Source organism: Lissotriton vulgaris, chromosome 7 (genome assembly GCF_964263255.1).
Source record: "Lissotriton vulgaris chromosome 7, aLisVul1.2, whole genome shotgun sequence".
Taxonomy (NCBI): domain Eukaryota; kingdom Metazoa; phylum Chordata; class Amphibia; order Caudata; family Salamandridae; genus Lissotriton; species Lissotriton vulgaris.
Genome location: NC_141695.1, coordinates 1,741,673,028 through 1,741,692,456, shown reverse-complemented (window position 1 = coordinate 1,741,692,456; position 19,429 = coordinate 1,741,673,028). Strand labels below are relative to the sequence as shown.

At 52.5% G+C, this 19,429-nt stretch overlaps 1 protein-coding gene across 4 annotated transcripts in view; it reads left to right on the top strand.

Annotated features, from left to right (window-relative positions):
* LOC147706548 (ovostatin-like) overlaps nucleotides 1-19,429 on the top strand; it is a 256,365-nt gene that overhangs the window by 211,483 nt on the left and 25,453 nt on the right. For all 4 annotated transcript variants that reach the window (XM_086933013.1, XM_086933011.1, XM_086933012.1 and 1 more), the window contains exons 30-34: nucleotides 135-350; nucleotides 1,401-1,525; nucleotides 5,420-5,510; nucleotides 12,020-12,091; nucleotides 15,981-16,083. In XM_086933013.1, coding sequence (XP_086789139.1) covers nucleotides 135-350; nucleotides 1,401-1,525; nucleotides 5,420-5,510; nucleotides 12,020-12,091; nucleotides 15,981-16,083 — 607 coding nt within the window. The remainder of the gene's footprint in view (nucleotides 1-134; nucleotides 351-1,400; nucleotides 1,526-5,419; nucleotides 5,511-12,019; nucleotides 12,092-15,980; nucleotides 16,084-19,429) is intronic.

The window sequence follows — 19,429 nt, the reverse complement described above, 5'->3', positions numbered from 1 at the left end:
AGGCAGGGTCGGTCTGAGCGCTCATCCTTCTGGTGCTGATGTGTTGGTGATTAAGATAGTAAAAATCCATTGATTACCTGCGAACCCTCCAGCAGGACATGGCGTGTAACTAACTGGTCTTCGATATCTTGCAGGACACGGCTCCTGCTTTGCAGGCAGTGATCGCGCTCCTGCCTCGGATCTACACCAAGGATGGGACAAACACGGTGGTCATCCAATCAGCAGGCAGCAGCGTTGCTACGTTCACCGTGAACCCCAGCAACAGCATGGTGCTCCAGCAAACAGACGTCCTGCCCCTCCCCGGGTCCTACAAGCTTGACGTCAGCGGAAATGGCTGTGTTTACTGCCAGGTAAGTGGAGGTTCCACTCACCTTCCTTCCCCTTGGGTTTTCAACTTCTGTGGCTGGGGACTGGAAGTTTTAAGCTAGTTCATAGCGCTCCTCATAGTTCACTTATACTCATTTCTGTGACCTGCAAGGTTCACGTTCGTTGCAGCAGGCACATGAGCCGTCCGAGCTACTTTAGGATGAATCAAAACTGCTCCGATCTCTCTCCAGCAGGAACATTAATCCCCAGACTTACCTTGACATTTTTATTGTTGCCAGAAAACTGATGGACACGCAAGGAACACTGCAGCGCCTGCTTTTAAGCCCGTATATTATTCTTTAAATACATCGCTCCAGCCCCTCCCCCTCTCTTCCCTCCACCTTCTCCAACCCACCCCCCTGAGGTCAGCGCCAGGTGCGGCTGCACCGGTCGCACAGCCCTAAAGCCTATCCTGCTCTAAAGCACGTAGAAACGTAGCATTTAAGGGCCTCTCCCCTCACTGAGTGGTAACTTCCTTCTGTCACTCAGGTGTCTCTACTGCCCCGCGCCTTTGGCGTCACGCGAGACCCGCTCTCCATGTCATCCGAGCACGCCCTTCACTCCAGCAGCGATTTAAAAATGTCATTTTGTGTTAGTAGAACAATCCCCAATAAAGAGTGGCTCACTAGCGTTCTGGCTATATGCAACTATAAAATGACTGCCCATTTCTACTCTGTTGGGCTGCCTGCCAGTGAAATAGGACCGCATTTTTGTATTCGGGCTGCAGGGCTTGCACATCAATTAAACACATTTTTCAAGTTTGACCAGGTTTAGTTTCAATTTCATTTGCGTGCGTGGATTAAAAAATGGAAAATGGATTTTACTTTTTTTGTTGTTTTTTTTTTTTGGGGGGGGGGGGGGGGGGGGGGTCCTCTCTCTTTAAAGAGGTGTCCCGAACTCGCCTACAGGGGAGCTATTCTGTATTTAGGAATTTCATGAAGACACTCTTGATAGAGACCTGGTGCGACAGGTAACCTTTTCCCTCCTGTTCCGAATGTCACCTCTTTCACATGCCTTGCCTTCTTTGCTTGCAGACGACTGTCAAATACAACGTCAAACCAGAAAACATGACGCAGACCTTCAGCGTGGACGTGCAGGTTTCGCCCGCGACCTGTGAAAATGGGGACGTAAAAAAGCTTGACATCAACATCACCATAAGGTACCGCATCTTCACCACTTCCTGTCATAGGTCCCTTTCCAAGGGAAACGCTTCTCCTGCCGGTACAATCTCACCCTTCACCAAGATGTCACGCCCTGTGCAGCCACATTCTCATTCCGAGGTGGGGGGGGTGGAGTGTCTAGTGACCTGAGACCTTCCTACGGAGAAGCGCCTCACTGTCTTTAGGGTTTCTGGGTGCTTAGGTGAGGTGCTGCGTCAATCTGACCAAAGAGAGAGTGGGTCACGTCAGTCATCTGGAAACATACATGTGACATGTGTAAGAGGCGGTAGTGCGCCTATCTAGTGCAGATGAGCTTTTGTGAAAGCGGTCAGATATGGATTTGGTGTGGAGACCCACTTCAATATGGACTTAGGCCTGATGACGTTCTTGGTGGATGGGAAACCCCGTACAAGTTCCAAAGCATCGAATGGAATTGTAATACAGCGGACGGGACATCTGTCACGTTTGCGATGGAGTAACCCTGTCCGCCAAAACCGTAACCAGGCGCGTGGAATGGAGCCCGGTCTGTGCCTTCTTTGGTCTGGCGATCCCTGCACAGAGCTGGAAGCCAAGGAGTGGTCGCGAGTTAAGTCTGAACTCCACTATGGGTCTTGATGACAACTCTATGGCAGTCAACACTGACACTTTCGGGTGTCTCTGAGGATAATAGCGGCTCATCGGGGCTGGTCACGATGATGAATGCCCCACTTTAGAGTCTGATGGTGATAGATGCTGTTTTGGTTTTAATCCTTTGGTAGCCTACACAACCGATCACCCCTAGAGCGGTATCCGGGTGCATGGGTACGGTACGCTCTGGGGTGACTGTTGGTGCAAACAGATTGGAGCACCCAATGCACTTTCATGCCAAAGCCACACTTAACACTTTCGCCGTGGGGCTAATCCCCCGCGGTGCGGGGGGAGGGGGGCCGCGCGCGACGCCGCGGTGCTTGTGACGAGCATGGCTCGTCACGCTGCACGGTGGCGCTGTGCTCACGACGAGCTGAGCTCGACATGACCACGCCCGTTTAATGGAACGCCCAGCACAGCAGGAGAATTATCCCCACATGGGCGTACCACAGCGGTTATAACGAGCTCTGCTCGTCTTGAGCACTGTGCCATTTTGCCTCATGACGAGCTGAGCTCGTTATGACCACGCCCGTTTAATGGAAAGCACAGCACAGCACAGCACGAGAATTATCCTCACATGGGTGTTCCACAGCGGTTATAACGAGCTCAGCTCGTCATGAGCACCGAAAGAGTTAAGGAAGATCCACTGAACAAAAGTGTATTCAGGGCTTTTCTAAAGATCAATGTGAGTAGGCCAGGGTTGTAGAAGTGTATTGGCCCTACGCTCCCCTAAAGGAGAGTAGGGCCAATATACAGTACAGGATGGATTATCTGTAGTGAACTTGCCCTTGCATAAGGAAGGATGCATTTTGGTAGGAGAACCTTAATCAGAGGTCTTCACACATCTGTTGTCCTATATTGATCAGTGGCAGATGGGGACGTTCACTGCACATCCCTGACAGAAGGCCTCCATGCACACATGCCTCTTACTCTTTATTGAACCCCTGATGAACCCCTCAATCCCTGGGGTACCCATGCACATCACTGCACCCCTAGTGCGCCACAACAGTTGAGGGGTTGAGATGTCAAATAACCCTCAAAGCTGCCTCCTGTATCTAATAAAGGATCACACTGGGGCAACTTTTCCTCTTTAGGGAGACCGGGCTCTCCATAGCATATTAGCAATCATGCATTATATGACATTTATGTAGAAGGCATAACTGAACCCAGCTGCACTGTTTGAATGTTTGTTAGTATGTTTAGAGCTGCCAATTTCATAGTTGTATTGATAAAAAATGTGTTTGTCAATCTGGTGGGCCCTGATGAAATGTTTTTACATGATTGGCGCATAACATTAGAAAGTTTGAAGACCACTGCCCTAGACGCTAAAGACATTCTAAGTGTGCATTCAGGCTTAAAACTCAATCCTATTTACTAAGAATGATCATTGCTCCTTTGGCGTTGTTTCTCAGTCTGTCTCTGAGGCTGTAGTGGCAAACTTTTTGTATAGGTTAATAGTATTCAGGACTGGCACAAACCATCCCCTTGGGCGACTTGCGCCCTAACCTGGGGTCCGATTCACAGAACTAACTTAAGACAAAATCCTAAACTTACTACTTTTGGTATTCACAGAAGGCATTTAGTAGTAGTAAAGTTAGGATTTTGTCTTAAGTTTGACTTAAGACAGACTTAAGACAGATTTAAGACAAACTTAAGACAGACTTAAGACAAATTTAAGGCAAACTTAAGACAGACTTAAGACAGACTTAAGTTAGGATTTTATCTTAAGTTTGCCCTAAGTCTGTTTTAAGTCTGTCTTAAGTTTGTCTTATTTGTCTTAAGTCAAACTTAAGACAAAATCCTAACTTTACTGCTACTAAATGCTTTCTGTGAATACCAAAAGTAGTACGTTTAGGATTTTGTCTCAAGTTAGTTCCTGTGAATCGGCCCCATTGTTATCATTAGATATGGTCCAACCCCTTCACCATTTTGAGGGCAAACACAGGAAACATGCAGAATGGTAGATGAACCTTCAGAGGTTTTCTCTGATGTGGTGTCGTGCGTCGCAATTTTGTCCAGTTACGAGTCCATTTTGTCTTACACCTACTTGGAAAATGGCGAACCTTGACCTCCGAGATTCTAAAAACATGGTGGTCTTTAACTTCTTGGTGAAAATACATATGTCACATGCCTTTGACCTTCAAATGTGTCACACCCTTCTGACCCCAATGTGTATAGATGCCATATTACCCACTAATGGCTTACAAAAGAAGTCATATCCTACAGCAGTGGCATAGGAATGAAGCCATATCCTCCCAGTAGTGACACAAATAAATGTTCCTCGTGTGACTATAGTCTTAGATAGGTGCCTTTTTAGGTTAAATAACAGCTATAACCAAAAAAAGTGTAGTCTCTATTGCTATATTTTTACCTTATTAGTACATCTATTGGATGAATATGATTATATCAAGACATTCCTTAAAAAAAGATAAGAGGAGTTGATTTGCTATAAAACCCTCTGAAATCACCATCACATCAGATCAGAGGGGTCTTCGGCCCAGATTATTGCACTAGAATCCTCATAACCTCAGCACTTTGATGTAAATAGGTATGCAGTAAGGCGTCTCCCAAGAAACTCTAGATGCAAGGTCACCTCCTCCATGCTCTCATGGTTAGCACATAAAGTAGGTCTTAGGGTGTTAGGTTGATGAATGGATTTCTCACTATGTTAGAAATGTTCATACTGCTCTCCTTGTTGGTCACACGCCTTGTGTGGTACTCTTCATAAGCTAAGCAACACAACTAGATTTAGAATGTTGAAACACACACTTTTTACCCATAAACTGTCCCCAACTTAGTACAATGCTTATGTGTGATCTTGTAAAGATCTAAATTGGCTTTGCAGGACCACTGCTTCCCTGAAACCTTTTCCAGGATTGCTTGTAACATAGAAACACCGACGTCACATCAACCAGAGAGTTGAGTGTGAGTCTACAGCAACTTGGACTTTCTCGTTCAAGCGTTGGTGCATTGAGCTAAGTTCAGCAACACATGGGTGGGAAATCCAGGCGTTGTAGGGCTCCGCTTACAGACTCAGTTTACACGACAGTGGACGGGCATCGTCTCAAAGGGTATTTTTGGAGGATTGTTTGGGGGTGGGTAGAGCATATTGTGGGTGACCGTATCAAGTAAACTAAGGCTTATCCCTTCACTGTCTAGAACACAGCTTTGAAATAAATGGAGGAAGATAAACAGTGTCATAGCCTTCTCTGACCCATATATTGATTGGTCGAGCTAATGTGTCTCCTTGTTTCTTATTCAATCAGCTACACTGGAAAGAACAACGCCTCCAACATGGTCTTGGTGGATGTGCAGCTTTTGTCCGGTTTCCAACCTAATGAGTCCAATCTAACAGCGGTAAGGCCGCAAGAGAATCTGCAGATAGCTGGGACTTCTTAGGAATGGACGCATGGAGTGATGGTTCTTTGTCACCTTCGCCGCGGGGCTAATTCCCCCACGGCGCATGGGGGAGGGGGGCCGCAGTGTTTGTGATGAGCTCGGCTCGTCGCGCTGCATGGTGGCGCTGTGCTTAGGACTCGTCATGACCACGCCCGTTTAATGGAACGCCCAGCACAGCAGGGGAATTATCCCTGCGTGGGTGTTCCAGGCGGTTATGACGAGCTCAGCTCGTCATGAGCGCAGGGCCACTGGGCCTCATGACGAGCTGAGCTCACCATGAGCACCGAAAGAGTTATATGAAAGTGCTCTGCTTTAAGAATATGCCCAAAAGCCCAGACTTTGACATTCTGAGAGTTGGAGAGACCTGCCCTATCCTGTGCTTTCCTCTCTCAAATAGAATGATATCTTCTGGAGCCCTGACTGCCCCATGCTAGCCTCATATCAGATATAGGACTAGTTCCTGGTGCCCTGACTTCCCTGTACTCTACTGCATCAGCTGCAGTAATATATCCCTGCACCCTGACTCTTAGAACACTTGAGAGCCTGGTCTTTGCCCACACTTTCTTCGCTCACCTACGGGATTGCCCAAAGTGCACAGAGAGTGTCCTCTGCTCTCCTCTGTGAAGTGCAGAAATATTCCCCAGAGCCCTGGTTCTGTCCTTCGCTCTCCTCTCTCAGAATAGATATAGCTTTAAGAGGCCTGCCCTTGTCCTCTTCTCTGCTCTGCCACTATATGTATATGTCCGAACCCCTTTCAGAGGGCCACAGGCCATGCAGGGGCTCCTGGGCCCAACCATGTACTCTTGATGTCTTAGTTCTGTCTTTCTATGGACGCTGAGTCACTGGGCCAAGTGCTCTATCAGCACTTGACGCTAATGGACGTGTGGTGTGAGCAGTCCAAGGCTCCCTCAGGGGATGGGGTGGATGGGGGTGGATACAGGATAGTGAACACAGACTCACAACTCAGCATGTTCGCAGGAACAGCAATAGTACGTTGTCCAGTCAAATACTTACTTTTATGAAATAAGAAAAGTATTTTATTTCTACCACCAACCAACACAAAGGAAATGAAAACAATTGCAAAGTCCCCCTTGAGGTCAGGGCCCTAGTGTTACTATGGTGATTCCCTGTCCCACTCCCCTCATCGAGGTAGCGGCAATGGTAAATCCCTATTCACTTTTAGTAATCTAGGCTAGCCCATAGAACCCTAACTATCCTGTGCTCCCCTCTTCACAGGTTGAGGTACAGCCCATAGAACCCTAACTGTCCCGTGCACTCCTCTTCACAGGTTGAGGTACAGCCCATAGAACCCTAACTGTCCCGTGCTCCCCTCTTCACAGGTTGAGGTACAGCCCATAGAACCATAACTTTCCTGTGCTCTCCTCTTCACAGGTTGAGGTACAGCCCATAGAACCCTAACTATCCTGTGCTCTCCTCTTCACAGGTTGAGGTACAGCCCATAGAACCCTAACTATCCTGTGCTCTCCTCTTCACAGGTTGAGGTACAGCCCATAGAACCCTAACTATCCTGTGCTCTCCTCTTCACAGGTTGAGGTACAGCCCATAGAACCCTAACTGTCCCGTGCGCTCCTCTTCACAGGTTGAGGTACAGCCCATAGAACCCTAACTGTCCTGTGCGCTCCTCTCCACAGGTTTAGGTGTAACCCCAGAGCCCTGCCTGTTCTGTGCTCTCCTCTTTACAGGTTTAGGTACAGCCCCAGAGCTCTGATTGCCCCTTGCGCTCCTCTTCACAGGTTTAGGTACAGCCCCAGAGCCCTGATCGCCTCGTGCGCTTCCCTTCACAGGTTTAGGTACACCCCAGAGCCCTGATTGCCCCGTGCGCTTCTCTTCACAGGTTTGGGTACAGCCCCAGAGCCCTGATTGCCCCGTGCACTCCTCTCCACAGTTTTAGGTACAGCCCCAGAGCCCTGATTTCCCCGTGCGCTCCTCTCCACAGGTTTAGGTACGGCCCCAGAGCCCTGATTGTTCTGTGCTCTCCTCTTCACAGGTTTAGGTACAGCCCCAGAGCCCTGCCTGTCCTGTGCGCTCCTCTTCACAGGTTTAGGTACAGCTCCAGAGCTATGATTTCCCCGTGCGCTCCTCTTCACAAGTTTAGGTACAACCCCAGAGCCCTGATTGCCCTGTGCACTCCTCTCCACAGGTTTAGGTACAGCCCCAGAGCCCTGATTGCCCCGTGCGCTTCTCTTCACAGGTTTAGATACAGCCCCAGAGCCCTGATTGTCTTGTGCTCTCCTCTCCACAGGTTTAGGTACAGCCCCAGAGCCCTGATTGCCCCGTGCGCTCCTCTCCACAGGTTTAGGTACAGCCCCAGAGCTCTGATTGCCCCGTGCACTCCTCTTCATAGGTTTAGATACAGCCCGAGAGCCCTGATTGCCCCGTGCACTCCTCTCCACAGGTTTAGGTACAGCCCCAGAGCCCTGATTGCCCCGTGCACTCCTCTCCACAGGTTTAGGTACAGCCCCAGAGCCCTGATCGCCCCGTGCTCTCCTCTCCACAGGTTTAGGTACAGCCTCGGAGCCCTGATTGCCCCGTGCGCTCCTCTTCACAGGTTTAGGTACAGCCCCAGAGCCCTGATTGCCCCGTGCGCTTCTCTCCACAGGTTTAGGTACAGCCCCAGAGCTCGGATTGCCCCGTGCGCTTCTCTTCACAGGTTTAGGTACAGCCCCAGAGCCCTGATTGCCCTGTGCTCTCCTCTTCACAGGTTTAGGTACAGCCCCAGAGCCCTGCCTGTCCCGTACGCTCCTCTTCACAGGTTTAGGTACAGCCCCAGAGCCCTGATTGCCCCATGCGCTCCTCTCCACAGGTTTAGGTACAGCCTCGGAGCCCTGATTGCCCCGTGCGCTCCTCTTCACAGGTTTAGGTACAGCCCCAGAGCCCTGATTGCCCCGTGCGCTTCTCTTCACAGGTTTAGGTACAGCCCCAGAGCCCTGATTGCCCCGTGCGCTTCTCTTCACATGTTTAGGTACAGCCCCAGAGCCCTGATTGCTCCGTGCGCTTCTCTCCACAGGTTTAGGTACAGCCCCAGAGCCCTGATTGCCCCGTGCGCTTCTCTTCACAGGTTTAGGTACAGCCCCAGAGCCCTGATTGCCCCGAGCGCTTCTCTTCACAGGTTTAGGTACAGCCCCAGAGCACTGATTGCCCCGTGCACTCCTCTTCACAGGTTTAGATACAGCCCCAGAGCCCTGATTGCCCCGTGCGCTCCTCTCCACAGGTTTAGGTACAGCCCCAGAGCTCTGATTGCCCCGTGCGCTCCTCTTCATAGGTTTAGGTACAGCCCCAGAGCCCTGATTGCCCCGTGCGCTCCTCTTCACAGGTTTAGGTACAGCCCCAGAGCCCTAATTGCCCCTTGCGCTTCTCTTCACAGGTTTAGGTACAGCCCCAGAGCCCTGATTACCCCGTGCACTTCTCTTCACAGGTTTAGGTACAGCCCCAGAGCCCTGATTACCCCGTGCGCTTCTCTTCACAGGTTTAGGTACAGCCCCAGAGCCCTGATTGCCCCTTGCGCTTCTCTTCACAGGTTTAGCTACAGCCCCAGAGCCCTGATTACCCCGTGCGCTTCTCATCACAGGTTTAGGTACAGCCCCAGAGCACTGATTGCCCCGTGCGCTTCTCTTCACAGGTTTAGGTACAGCCCCAAGAGCCCTGATTATCCCGTGCGCTTCTCTTCACATGTTTAGGTACAGCCCCAGAGCCCTGATTGCCCCGTGCGCTTCTCTCCACAGGTTTAGGTACAGCCCCAGAGCCCTGATTGCCCCGTGCGCTTCTCTTCACAGGTTTAGGTACAGCCCCAGAGCCCTGATTGCCCCGAGCGCTTCTCTTCACAGGTTTAGGTACAGCCCCAGAGCACTGATTGCCCCGTGCACTCCTCTTCACAGGTTTAGATACAGCCCCAGAGCCCTGATTGCCCCATGCGCTCCTCTCCACAGGTTTAGGTACAGCCCCAGAGCTCTGATTGCCCCGTGCGCTTCTCTTCACAGGTTTAGGTACAGCCCCAGAGCCCTGCCTGTCCCGTGCGCTCCTCTTCATAGGTTTAGGTACAGCCCCAGAGTCCTGATTGCCCCGTGCGCTCCTCTCCACAGGTTTAGGTACAGCCCCAGAGCCCTAATTGCCCCTTGCGCTTCTCTTCACAGGTTTAGGTACAGCCCCAGAGCCCTGATCGCCTCGTGCGCTTCCCTTCACAGGTTTAGGTACAGCCCAGAGCCCTGATTGCCCCGTGCGCTTCTCTTCACAGGTTTGGGTACAGCCCCAGAGCCCTGATTGCCCCGTGCACTCCTCTCCACAGTTTTAGGTACAGCCCCAGAGCCCTGATTTCCCCGTGCGCTCCTCTCCACAGGTTTAGGTACGGCCCCAGAGCCCTGATTGTTCTGTGCTCTCCTCTTCACAGGTTTAGGTACAGCTCCAGAGCTATGATTTCCCCGTGCGCTCCTCTTCACAAGTTTAGGTACAACCCCAGAGCCCTGATTGCCCTGTGCACTCCTCTCCACAGGTTTAGGTACAGCCCCAAAGCCCTGATTGCCCCGTGCGCTTCTCTTCACAGGTTTAGATACAGCCCCAGAGCCCTGATTGTCTTGTGCTCTCCTCTCCACAGGTTTAGGTACAGCCCCAGAGCCCTGATTGCCCCGTGCGCTCCTCTCCACAGGTTTAGGTACAGCCCCAGAGCTCTGATTGCCCTGTGCACTCCTCTTCATAGGTTTAGATACAGCCCCAGAGCCCTGATTGCCCCGTGCACTCCTCTCCACAGGTTTAGGTACAGCCCCAGAGCCCTGATTGCCCCGTGCACTCCTCTCCACAGGTTTAGGTACAGCCCCAGAGCCCTGATCGCCCCGTGCTCTCATCTCCACAGGTTTAGGTACAGCCTCGGAGCCCTGATTGCCCCGTGCGCTCCTCTTCACAGGTTTAGGTACAGCCCCAGAGCCCTGATTGCCCTGTGCTCTCCTCTTCACAGGTTTAGGTACAGCCCCAGAGCCCCGATTGCCCCGTGCGCTTCTCTTCACATGTTTAGGTACAGCCCCAGAGCACTGATTGCCCCGTGCGCTTCTCTTCACAGGTTTAGGTACAGCCCCAGCGCTCTGATTGCCCCGTGCGCTCCTCTTCACAGGTTTAGGTACAGCCCCAGCGCTCTGATTGCCCCGTGCGCTTCTCTTCACAGGTTTAGGTACAGCCCCAGAGCCCTGATTGCCCCGTGCGCTTCTCTTCACAGGTTTAGGTACGGCCCCAGAGCCCTGATTGTTCTGTGCTCTCCTCTACACAGGTTTAGGTACAGCCCCAGAGCCCTGATTGCCCCGTGCTCTCCTCTTCACAGGTTTAGGTACAGCCCCAGAGCACTGATTGCCCCGTGCACTCCTCTTCACAGGTTTAGGTACAGCCCCAGAGCCCTGATTGCTCCCTGCGCTCCTCTTCACAGGTTTAGGTACAGCCCCAGAGCCCTGATTACCCCGTGCGCTTCTCTTCACAGGTTTAGGTACAGCCCCAGAGCCCCAATTGCCCCGTGCGCTCCTCTTCACAGGTTTAGGTACAGCCCCAGAGCCCTGCTTGTCCCGTGCGCTCCTCTTCACAGGTTTAGGTACAGCCCCAGAGCTCTGATTGCCCCGTGCACTCCTCTTCATAGGTTTAGATACAGCCCCAGAGCCCTGATTGCCCCGTGCTCTCCTCTCCACAGGTTTAGGTACAGCCCCAGAGCCCTGATTGTCTTGTGCTCTCCTCTTCACAGGTTTAGGTACAGCCCCAGAGCCCTGATCGCTCCGTGCGCTTCTCTTCACAGGTTTAGGTACAGCCCCAGAGCCCTGATCGCCCCGTGCTCTCCTCTCCACAGGTTTAGGTACAGCCTCAGAGTCCTGATTGCCCCGTGCGCTCCTCTCCACAGGTTTAGGTACAGCCCCAGAGCCCTGATTGCCCCGTGCTCTCCTCTCCACAGGTTTAGGTACAGCCTCAGAGCCCTGATTGTCCCGTGCGCTCATTTTCACAGGTTTAGGTACAGCCCCAGGGCCCTGATTGCCCCGTGCTCTCCTCTCCACAGGTTTAGGTACAGCCCCAGAGCCCTGATTGTCCCGTGCGCTCCTCTTCACAGGTTTAGGTACAGCCCCAGAGCCCTGATTGCCCCGTGCGCTTCTCTCCACAGGTTTAGGTACAGCCCCAGAGCCCTGATTGTCCCGTGCGCTCCTCTTCACAGGTTTAGGTACAGCCCCAGAGCCCTGATTGTCCCGTGCGCTCCTCTTCACAGGTTTAGGTACAGCCCCAGAGCCCTGATTGTCTTGTGCTCTCCTTTGGGGCACAGGGACAGTTCCCTGAGCCCTGGGTATCCTGTGCTCTGGTCTTTGCAGGTTTGGGAAGTGCCCGGACTTTGCTCTGTGCTCTTCTGCCCCAGATATGATCACTCCCCTCTTTCTGTGTTTAGTCGATACATCTCTTGACATTTAACCTGATTTCCTTCTTTGTTTCTCAATCAGTTGGTGAACCAAGGCCAAATCAACCAGTACGAACTTACTACAGCGGGCCACGTGATGATGTACATCAATAGAGTAAGTATGAACAGAGGATCGTCCGTGCTTCCTGCCCAGTGTGTACTCACTCCCATGCATTAAGCAGATGTTTCTCTGCAGAACTTCTGTCTACTCTAGCCCTTGTCTCAAAAATGACCCTACTCCATTGGAAACAAGTCTGTCTATTACAAGACAAGGAGCGGGCGAGCCCTTCAAAGGCCTCAGAAGAACAGTACAGGACTCAGTTTCCCAATATGTGCCCTCAGGGTCCTTGAAGGTGCCCAGCCAATGCACCCAGACTCCCTCCAGCAAGCCCCATCCTCCAATATGTGCCCTCAGGGTCCCTGAAGGTGCCCAGCCAATGCACCCAGACTCCTTCCAGCAAGCCCCATCCTCCAATATGTGCCCTCAGGGTCCCTGAAGGTGCCCAGCCAATGCACCCAGACTCCCTCCAGCAAGCCCCATCCTCCAATATGTGCCCTCAGGATCCCTGAAGGTGCCCAGCCAATGCACCCAGACTCCTTCTAGTAAGTCCCCTCCCCCAATATGTGCCCTCAGGGTCCCTGAAGGTGCCCAGCCAATAGAACCCAGACTCCTTCCAGCAAGCCCCATCCCCCAATATGTGCCCTCAGGGTCCCTGAAGGTGCCCAGCCAATGCACCCAGACTCCTTCTAGTAAGTCCCCTCCCCCAATATTTGATCTGGGTCCCTAAACGTGCCCAGCCAATAGAACCCAGACTCCTTCCAGCAAGTCCCATCCCCCAATATGTGCCCTCAGGGTCCTTGAAGGTGCCCAGCCAATGCACCCAGACTCCCTCCAGCAAGCCCCATCCCCCAATATGTGCCCTCAGGGTCCTTGAAGGTGCCCAGCCAACCCACCCAGACTCCCTCCAGCAAGCCCCATCCCCCAATATGTGCCCTGAGGGTCCCTGAAGGTGCCCAGCCAATGCACCCAGACTCCTTCCAGCAAGTCCCCTTCCCCAATATGTGCCCTCAGGGTCCCTGAAGGTGCCCAGCCAATGCACCCAGACTCCCTCCAGCAAGTCCCCTCCCCCAATATGTGCCCTCAGGGTCCTTGAAGGTGCCCAGCCAATGCACCCTGACTCCCTCCAGCAAGTCCCCTCCCCCAATATGTGCCCTCAGGGTCCCTGAAGGTGCCCAGCCAATGCACCCAGACTCCCTCCAGCAAGTCCCCTCCCCCAATATGTGCACTCAGGGTCCTTGAAGGTGCCCATCCAATGCACCCAGACTCCTTTTAGCAAGCCCCCCCCCTATATGTGCCCTCAGGGTCCCTGAAGGTGCCCAGCCAACCCACCCAGACTCCCTCCAGCAAGCCCCATCCCCCAATATGTGCCCTGAGGGTCCTTGAAGGTGCCCAGCCAATGCACCCAGACTCCCTCCACCAAGTCCCCTTCCCCAATATGTGCCCTCAGGGTCCCTGAAGGTGCCCAGCCAATGCACCCAGACTCCCTCCAGCAAGTCCCCTCCCCCAATATGTGCCCTCAGGGTCCCTGAAGGTGCCCAGCCAATGCACCCAGACTCCCTCCAGCAAGTCCCCTCCCCCAATATGTGCCCTCAGGGTCCCTGAAGGTGCCCAGCCAATGCACCCAGACTCCCTCCAGCAAGTCCCCTCCCCCAATATGTGCCCTCAGGGTCCTTGAAGGTGCCCAGCCAATGCACCCAGACTCCCTCCAGCAAGTCCCCTCCCCCAATATGTGCCCTCAGGGTCCCTGAAGGTGCCCAGCCAATGCACCCAGACTCCTTCCAGCAAGTCCCCTTCCCCAATATGTGCCCTCAGGGTCCCTGAAGGTGCCCAGCCAATGCACCCAGACTCCCTCCAGCAAGTCCCCTCCCCCAATATGTGCCCTCAGGGTCCTTGAAGGTGCCCAGCCAATGCACCCTGACTCCCTCCAGCAAGTCCCCTCCCCCAATATGTGCCCTCAGGGTCCCTGAAGGTGCCCAGCCAATGCACCCAGACTCCCTCCAGCAAGTCCCCTCCCCCAATATGTGCCCTCAGGGTCCCTGAAGGTGCCCAGCCAATGCACCCAGACTCCCTCCAGCAAGTCCCCTCCCCCAATATGTGCCCTCAGGGTCCTTGAAGGTGCCCAGCCAATGCACCCAGACTCCCTCCAGCAAGTCCCCTCCCCCAATATGTGCCCTCAGGGTCCCTGAAGGTGCCCAGCCAATGCACTCAGACTCCTTCGAGCAAGTCCCCTCCCCCAATATGTGCCCTCAGGGTCCCTGAAGGTGCCCAGCCAATGCACTCAGACTCCTTCCAGCAAGTCCCATCCTCCAATATGTGCCCTCAGGGTCCCTGAAGGTCCTCAGCCAATGCACTCAGACTCCTTTTAGCAAGTCCCCTCCCCCAATATGTGCCCTCAGGGTCCTTGAAGGTGCCCAGCCAATGCACCCAGACTCCCTCCAGCAAGCCCCATCCCCCAATATGTGCCCTGAGGGTCCCTGAAGGTGCCCATCCAATGCACCCAGACTCCTTCTAGCAAGTCCCCTCCCCCAATATGTGCCCTCAGGGTCCTTGAAGGTGCCCAGCCAATGCGCCCAGACTCCTTCTAGCAAGTCCCCTCCCACAATATGTGCCCTCAGGGTCCATGAAGGTGCCCAGCCAATGCACCTAGACTCCTTTTAGCAAGTCCCCTCCCCCACTATGTGCCCTCAGGGTCCCTGAAGGTGCCCAGCCAATGCACCCAGACTCCCTCCAGCAAGCCCCATCCCCCAATATGTGCCCTCAGGGTCCCTGAAGGTCCTCAGCCAATGCACCCAGACTCCTTTTAGCAAGTCCCCTCCCCCAATATGTGCCCTCAGGGTCCTTAAAGGTGCCCAGCCAATGCACCCAGACTCCCTCCAGCAAGCCCCATCCCCCAATATGTGCCCTCAGGGTCCCTGAAGGTCCTCAGCCAATGCACCCAGACTCCTTTTAGCAAGTCCCCTCCCCCAATATGTGCCCTCAGGGTCCTTGAAGGTGCCCAGCCAATGCACCCTGACTCCCTCCAGCAAGTCCCCTCCCCCAATATGTGCCCTCATTGTCCCTGAAGGTGCCCAGCCAATGCGCCCAGACTCCTTCCAGCAAGTCCCATCCCCCAATATGTGCCCTCAGGGTCCTCGAAGGTGCCCAGCCAATGCACCCTGACTCCCTCCAGCAAGTCCCCTCCCCCAATATGTGCCCTCAGGGTCCTTGAAGGTGCCCAGCCAATGCACCCAGACTCCTTCCAACAAGTCCCATCCCCAATATGTGCCTCAGGGTCCCTGGAGGTGCCCAGCCAATGCACCCAGACTCCTTCTAGCAAGTCCCCTCCCCCAATATGTGCCCTCAGGGTCCCTGAAGGTGTCCATCCAATGCACCCAGACTCCTTCTAGCAAGTCCCCTCCCCAATATGTGCCCTCAGGGTCTCTGAAGGTGCCCAGCCAATGCACCCAGACTCCCTCCAGCAAGTCCCCTCCCCCAATATGTGCCCTCAGGGTCCCTGAAGGTGCCCAGCCAACGCACCCAGACTCCCTCCAGCAGGTCCCCTCCCCCAATATGTGCCCTGAGGGTGTTTGAAGGTGCCCAGCCAATGCACCCAGACTCCTTCCAGCAAGCCCCATCCCCCAATATGTGCCCTCAGGGTCCCTGAAGGTGCCCAGCCAATGCACCCAGACTCCCTCCAGCAGGTCCCCTCCCCCAATATGTGCCCTGAGGGTGTTTGAAGGTGCCCAGCCAACGCGTTCAGACTCCCTCCAGCAAGCCCCATCCCCCAATATGTGCCCTCAGGGTCCCTGAAGGTGCCCAGCCAATGCGTCCAGACTCCCTCCAGCAAGCCCCATCCCCCAATATGTGCCCTCAGGGTCCCTGAAGGTGCCCGGCCAATGCACCCAGACTCCCTCCAGCAAGCCCCATCCCTCCCCTTCTTGACTTGTTTCTGTTTTCTTTTCAGATCCCTAAGGACGCCATCTCTATCGCTTTCACCATGATAGAGACAACCTCCGTGAATAACAGGAAGAAGGCCACGGTCCATATCGGTGATTACTATAAGAGAGGTGGGTAGACCAGTCCAACACTCCTCTCGCTCGGGGCTGCCCCTCAACGTGTGTTAATGGCCCTTTTAACCACGTAACATCCATCATGATCAGTCTTGCCCATTGGGATAGCCTGGTTCCGGCATAGCACTGGCGGGCAGTATTTGAAATTGCCCTCATCCGAGCCCTGCTCTTATAGCACCCTCGCTCGGGTGACGTCAGGCCTCCCCAGTCCTGGTCTTCTAATCTCTGCAGTTCACACTCCTATTTCTTCTACTGAGCGTTAAGGGGTGGCTGACTGTTGTTCACTAGTGTTTCCGCAGAGCATCAAGGGGTGGCTGACTGTTGTTCACTAGTGTTTCAGCAGAACTTCAAGGTGTGGCTGACTGTTGTTCACTAGTGTTTCCACAGAACATCAAGGGATGGCGGACTGTTGTTCACTAGTGTTTCAGCAGAACTTCAAGGGGTGGCTGACTGTTGTTCACTAGTGTTTCCACTGAGCATTAAGGGGTGGCTGACTGTTGTTTACTAGTGTTTCAGCAGAACTTCAAGGGGTGGCTGACTGTTATTCACTAGTGTTTCCGCAGAGCATCAAGGGGTGGCTGACTGTTGTTCACTAGTGTTTCAGCAGAACTTCAAGGGGTGGCTGACTGTTGTTCACTAGTGTTTCCACTGAGCATTACGGGGTGGCTGACTGTTGTTCACTAGTGTTTCCACAGAACATCAAGGGATGGCGGACTGTTGTTCACTACTGTTTCAGCAGAACTTCAAGGGGTGGCTGACTGTTGTTCACTAGTGTTTCCACTGAGCATTAAGGGGTGGCTGACTGTTGTTCACTAGTGTTTCAGCAGAACTTCAAGGGGTGGCTGACTGTTGTTCACTAGTGTTTCCGCAGAGCATCAAGGGGTGGCTGACTGTTGTTCACTAGTGTTTCAGCAGAACTTCAAGGGGTGGCTGACTGTTGTTCACTAGTGTTTCCACTGAGCATTACGGGGTGGCTGACTGTTGTTCACTAGTGTTTCCACAGAACATCAAGGGATGGCGGACTGTTGTTCACTAGTGTTTCAGCAGAACTTCAAGGGGTGGCTGACTGTTGTTCACTAGTGTTTCCACTGAGCATTAAGGGGTGGCTGACTGTTGTTCACTAGTGTTTCAGCAGAACTTCAAGGGGTGGCTGACTGTTGTTCACTAGTGTTTCCGCAGAGCATCAAGGGGTGGCTGACTGTTGTTCACAAGTGTTTCAGCAGAACTTCAAGGGGTGGCTGACTGTTGTTCACTAGTGTTTCCACTGAGCATTAAGGGGTGGCTGACTGTTGTTCACTAGTGTTTCAGCAGAACTTCAAGGGGTGGCTGACTGTTGTTCACTAGTGTTTCCGCAGAGCATCAAGGGGTGGCTGACTGTTGTTCACTAGTGTTTCAGCAGAACTTCAAGGGGTGGCTGACTGTTGTTCACTAGTGTTTCCACTGAGCATTAAGGAGTGTCTGACTGTTGTTCACTAGTGTTTCCACAGAACATCAAGGGATGGCTGACTGTTGTTCACTAGTGTTTCGTCAGAGCATCAAGGGGTGGTTGACTGTTGTTCACTAGTGTTTCAGCAGGACTTCAAGGGGTGGTTGACTGTTGTTCACTAGTGTTTCCACTGAGCATCAAGGGATGGCTGACTGTTGTTCACTAGTGTTTCAGCAGAACTTCAAGGGGTGGTTGACTGTTGTTCCCTAGTGTTTCCTCAGAGCATCAAGGGGTGGTTAACTGTTGTTCACTAGTGTTTCCGCAGAGCATCAAGGGGTGGCTTAATGTTGTTCACTAGTGTTTCAGCAGAACTTCAAAGGGTGGTTGACTGTTGTTCACTAGTGTTTCCGCAGAGCATCAAGGGATGACTGACTATTGTTCACTAGTGTTTCCACTGAGCGTCAAGGGATGACTGACTGATGTTCCCTAGTGTTTCCACTGAGCATCAAGGGGTGGCTGACTGTTGTTCACTAGTGTTTCAGCAGGACTTCAAGGGGTGGTTGACTGTTGTTCACTAGTGTTTCCACTGAGCGTCAAGGGATGGCTGACTGTTGTTCACTAGTGTTTCAGCAGAACTTCAAGGGGTGGTTGACTGTTGTTCCCTAGTGTTTCCTCAGAGCATCAAGGGGTGGTTAACTGTTGTTCACTAGTGTTTCCGCAGAGCATCAAGGGGTGGCTTAATGTTGTTCACTAGTGTTTCAGCAGAACTTCAAAGGGTGGTTGACTGTTGTTCACTAGTGTTTCCGCAGAGCATCAAGGGATGACTGACTATTGTTCACTAGTGTTTCCACTGAGCGTCAAGGGATGGCGGACTGTTGTTCCCTAGTGTTTCCACTGAGCGTCAAGGGATGGCGGACTGTTGTTCCCTAGTGTTTCCACAGAGCATCAAGGGATGGCTGACTGTTGTTCACTAGTGTTTCCACTGAGCGTCAAGGGATGACTGACTGTTGTTCACTAGTGTTTCCACTGAGCGTCAAGCAATGGCTGACTATTGTTCACTAGTGTTTCCGCAGAGCATCAAGGGGTGGCTGACTTTTCTTCACTAGTGCTTTCCGCAAAGTGTCAAGGGGTGGCAGACTGTTTACTAGTGTTTCCGCACAACCGCCAAATATTCAGCAACTTTTTTCACTTGTTTCTTAGCTTCTAGAGTTTTCAGTCCAACCAGCTGCTGGATTCCCTCAAGGGGTCTCCAATGTCATCCTGCCCATCTTTCCTAGTTTTGTCATGGCTGTTTCCAGAGTTAGTGCTCTTTCTTTGTGGTAAACAAAGGAACATTGTTCACAAGGAACTCATTTGAACTGACAATATCAGTTTATGCAAGACCGTTATAACTTGCTCGAATTAATCAAAAATTCACAACCAGAGAATACAGGATGCGATCTTTCAAGTGATTCTGTCAATATTTAAAACATAGAAACCCCACACGACTATATATCTCAATCCGGCTCACTTCAGCCGAAGTGAGCGTGATTTATTTCATAATCACAGTAATCAAAAACGTACCCCAAAGTGACTAACGAGAAGGACACTTTTCAAAGTATATACATTATGTACATATTACAGTGATTTTAGTGAACCCCAGTGGAGTGACCATAACCTAACGATGGTGCGAGGACTGTTTATAAGGTGACCTGGAAAAAGGAGATGAAGTAAATCTACCATATTTCACTGCGCCACTTCTAGGGTGCAAATGCGTCAATATCTTACACAGCAGGCGTAAGGCTGACGCAAGCCCCATGTGAAAGGACACATTGCTGGAGTTGTGTCACTTTTGTGACACAACTCCAGCAAAGCGTCACTTTTGCGCCGTACAGATACGTCAGTAACTCCTTGCGACGTGATGCGTCATATAGTAAA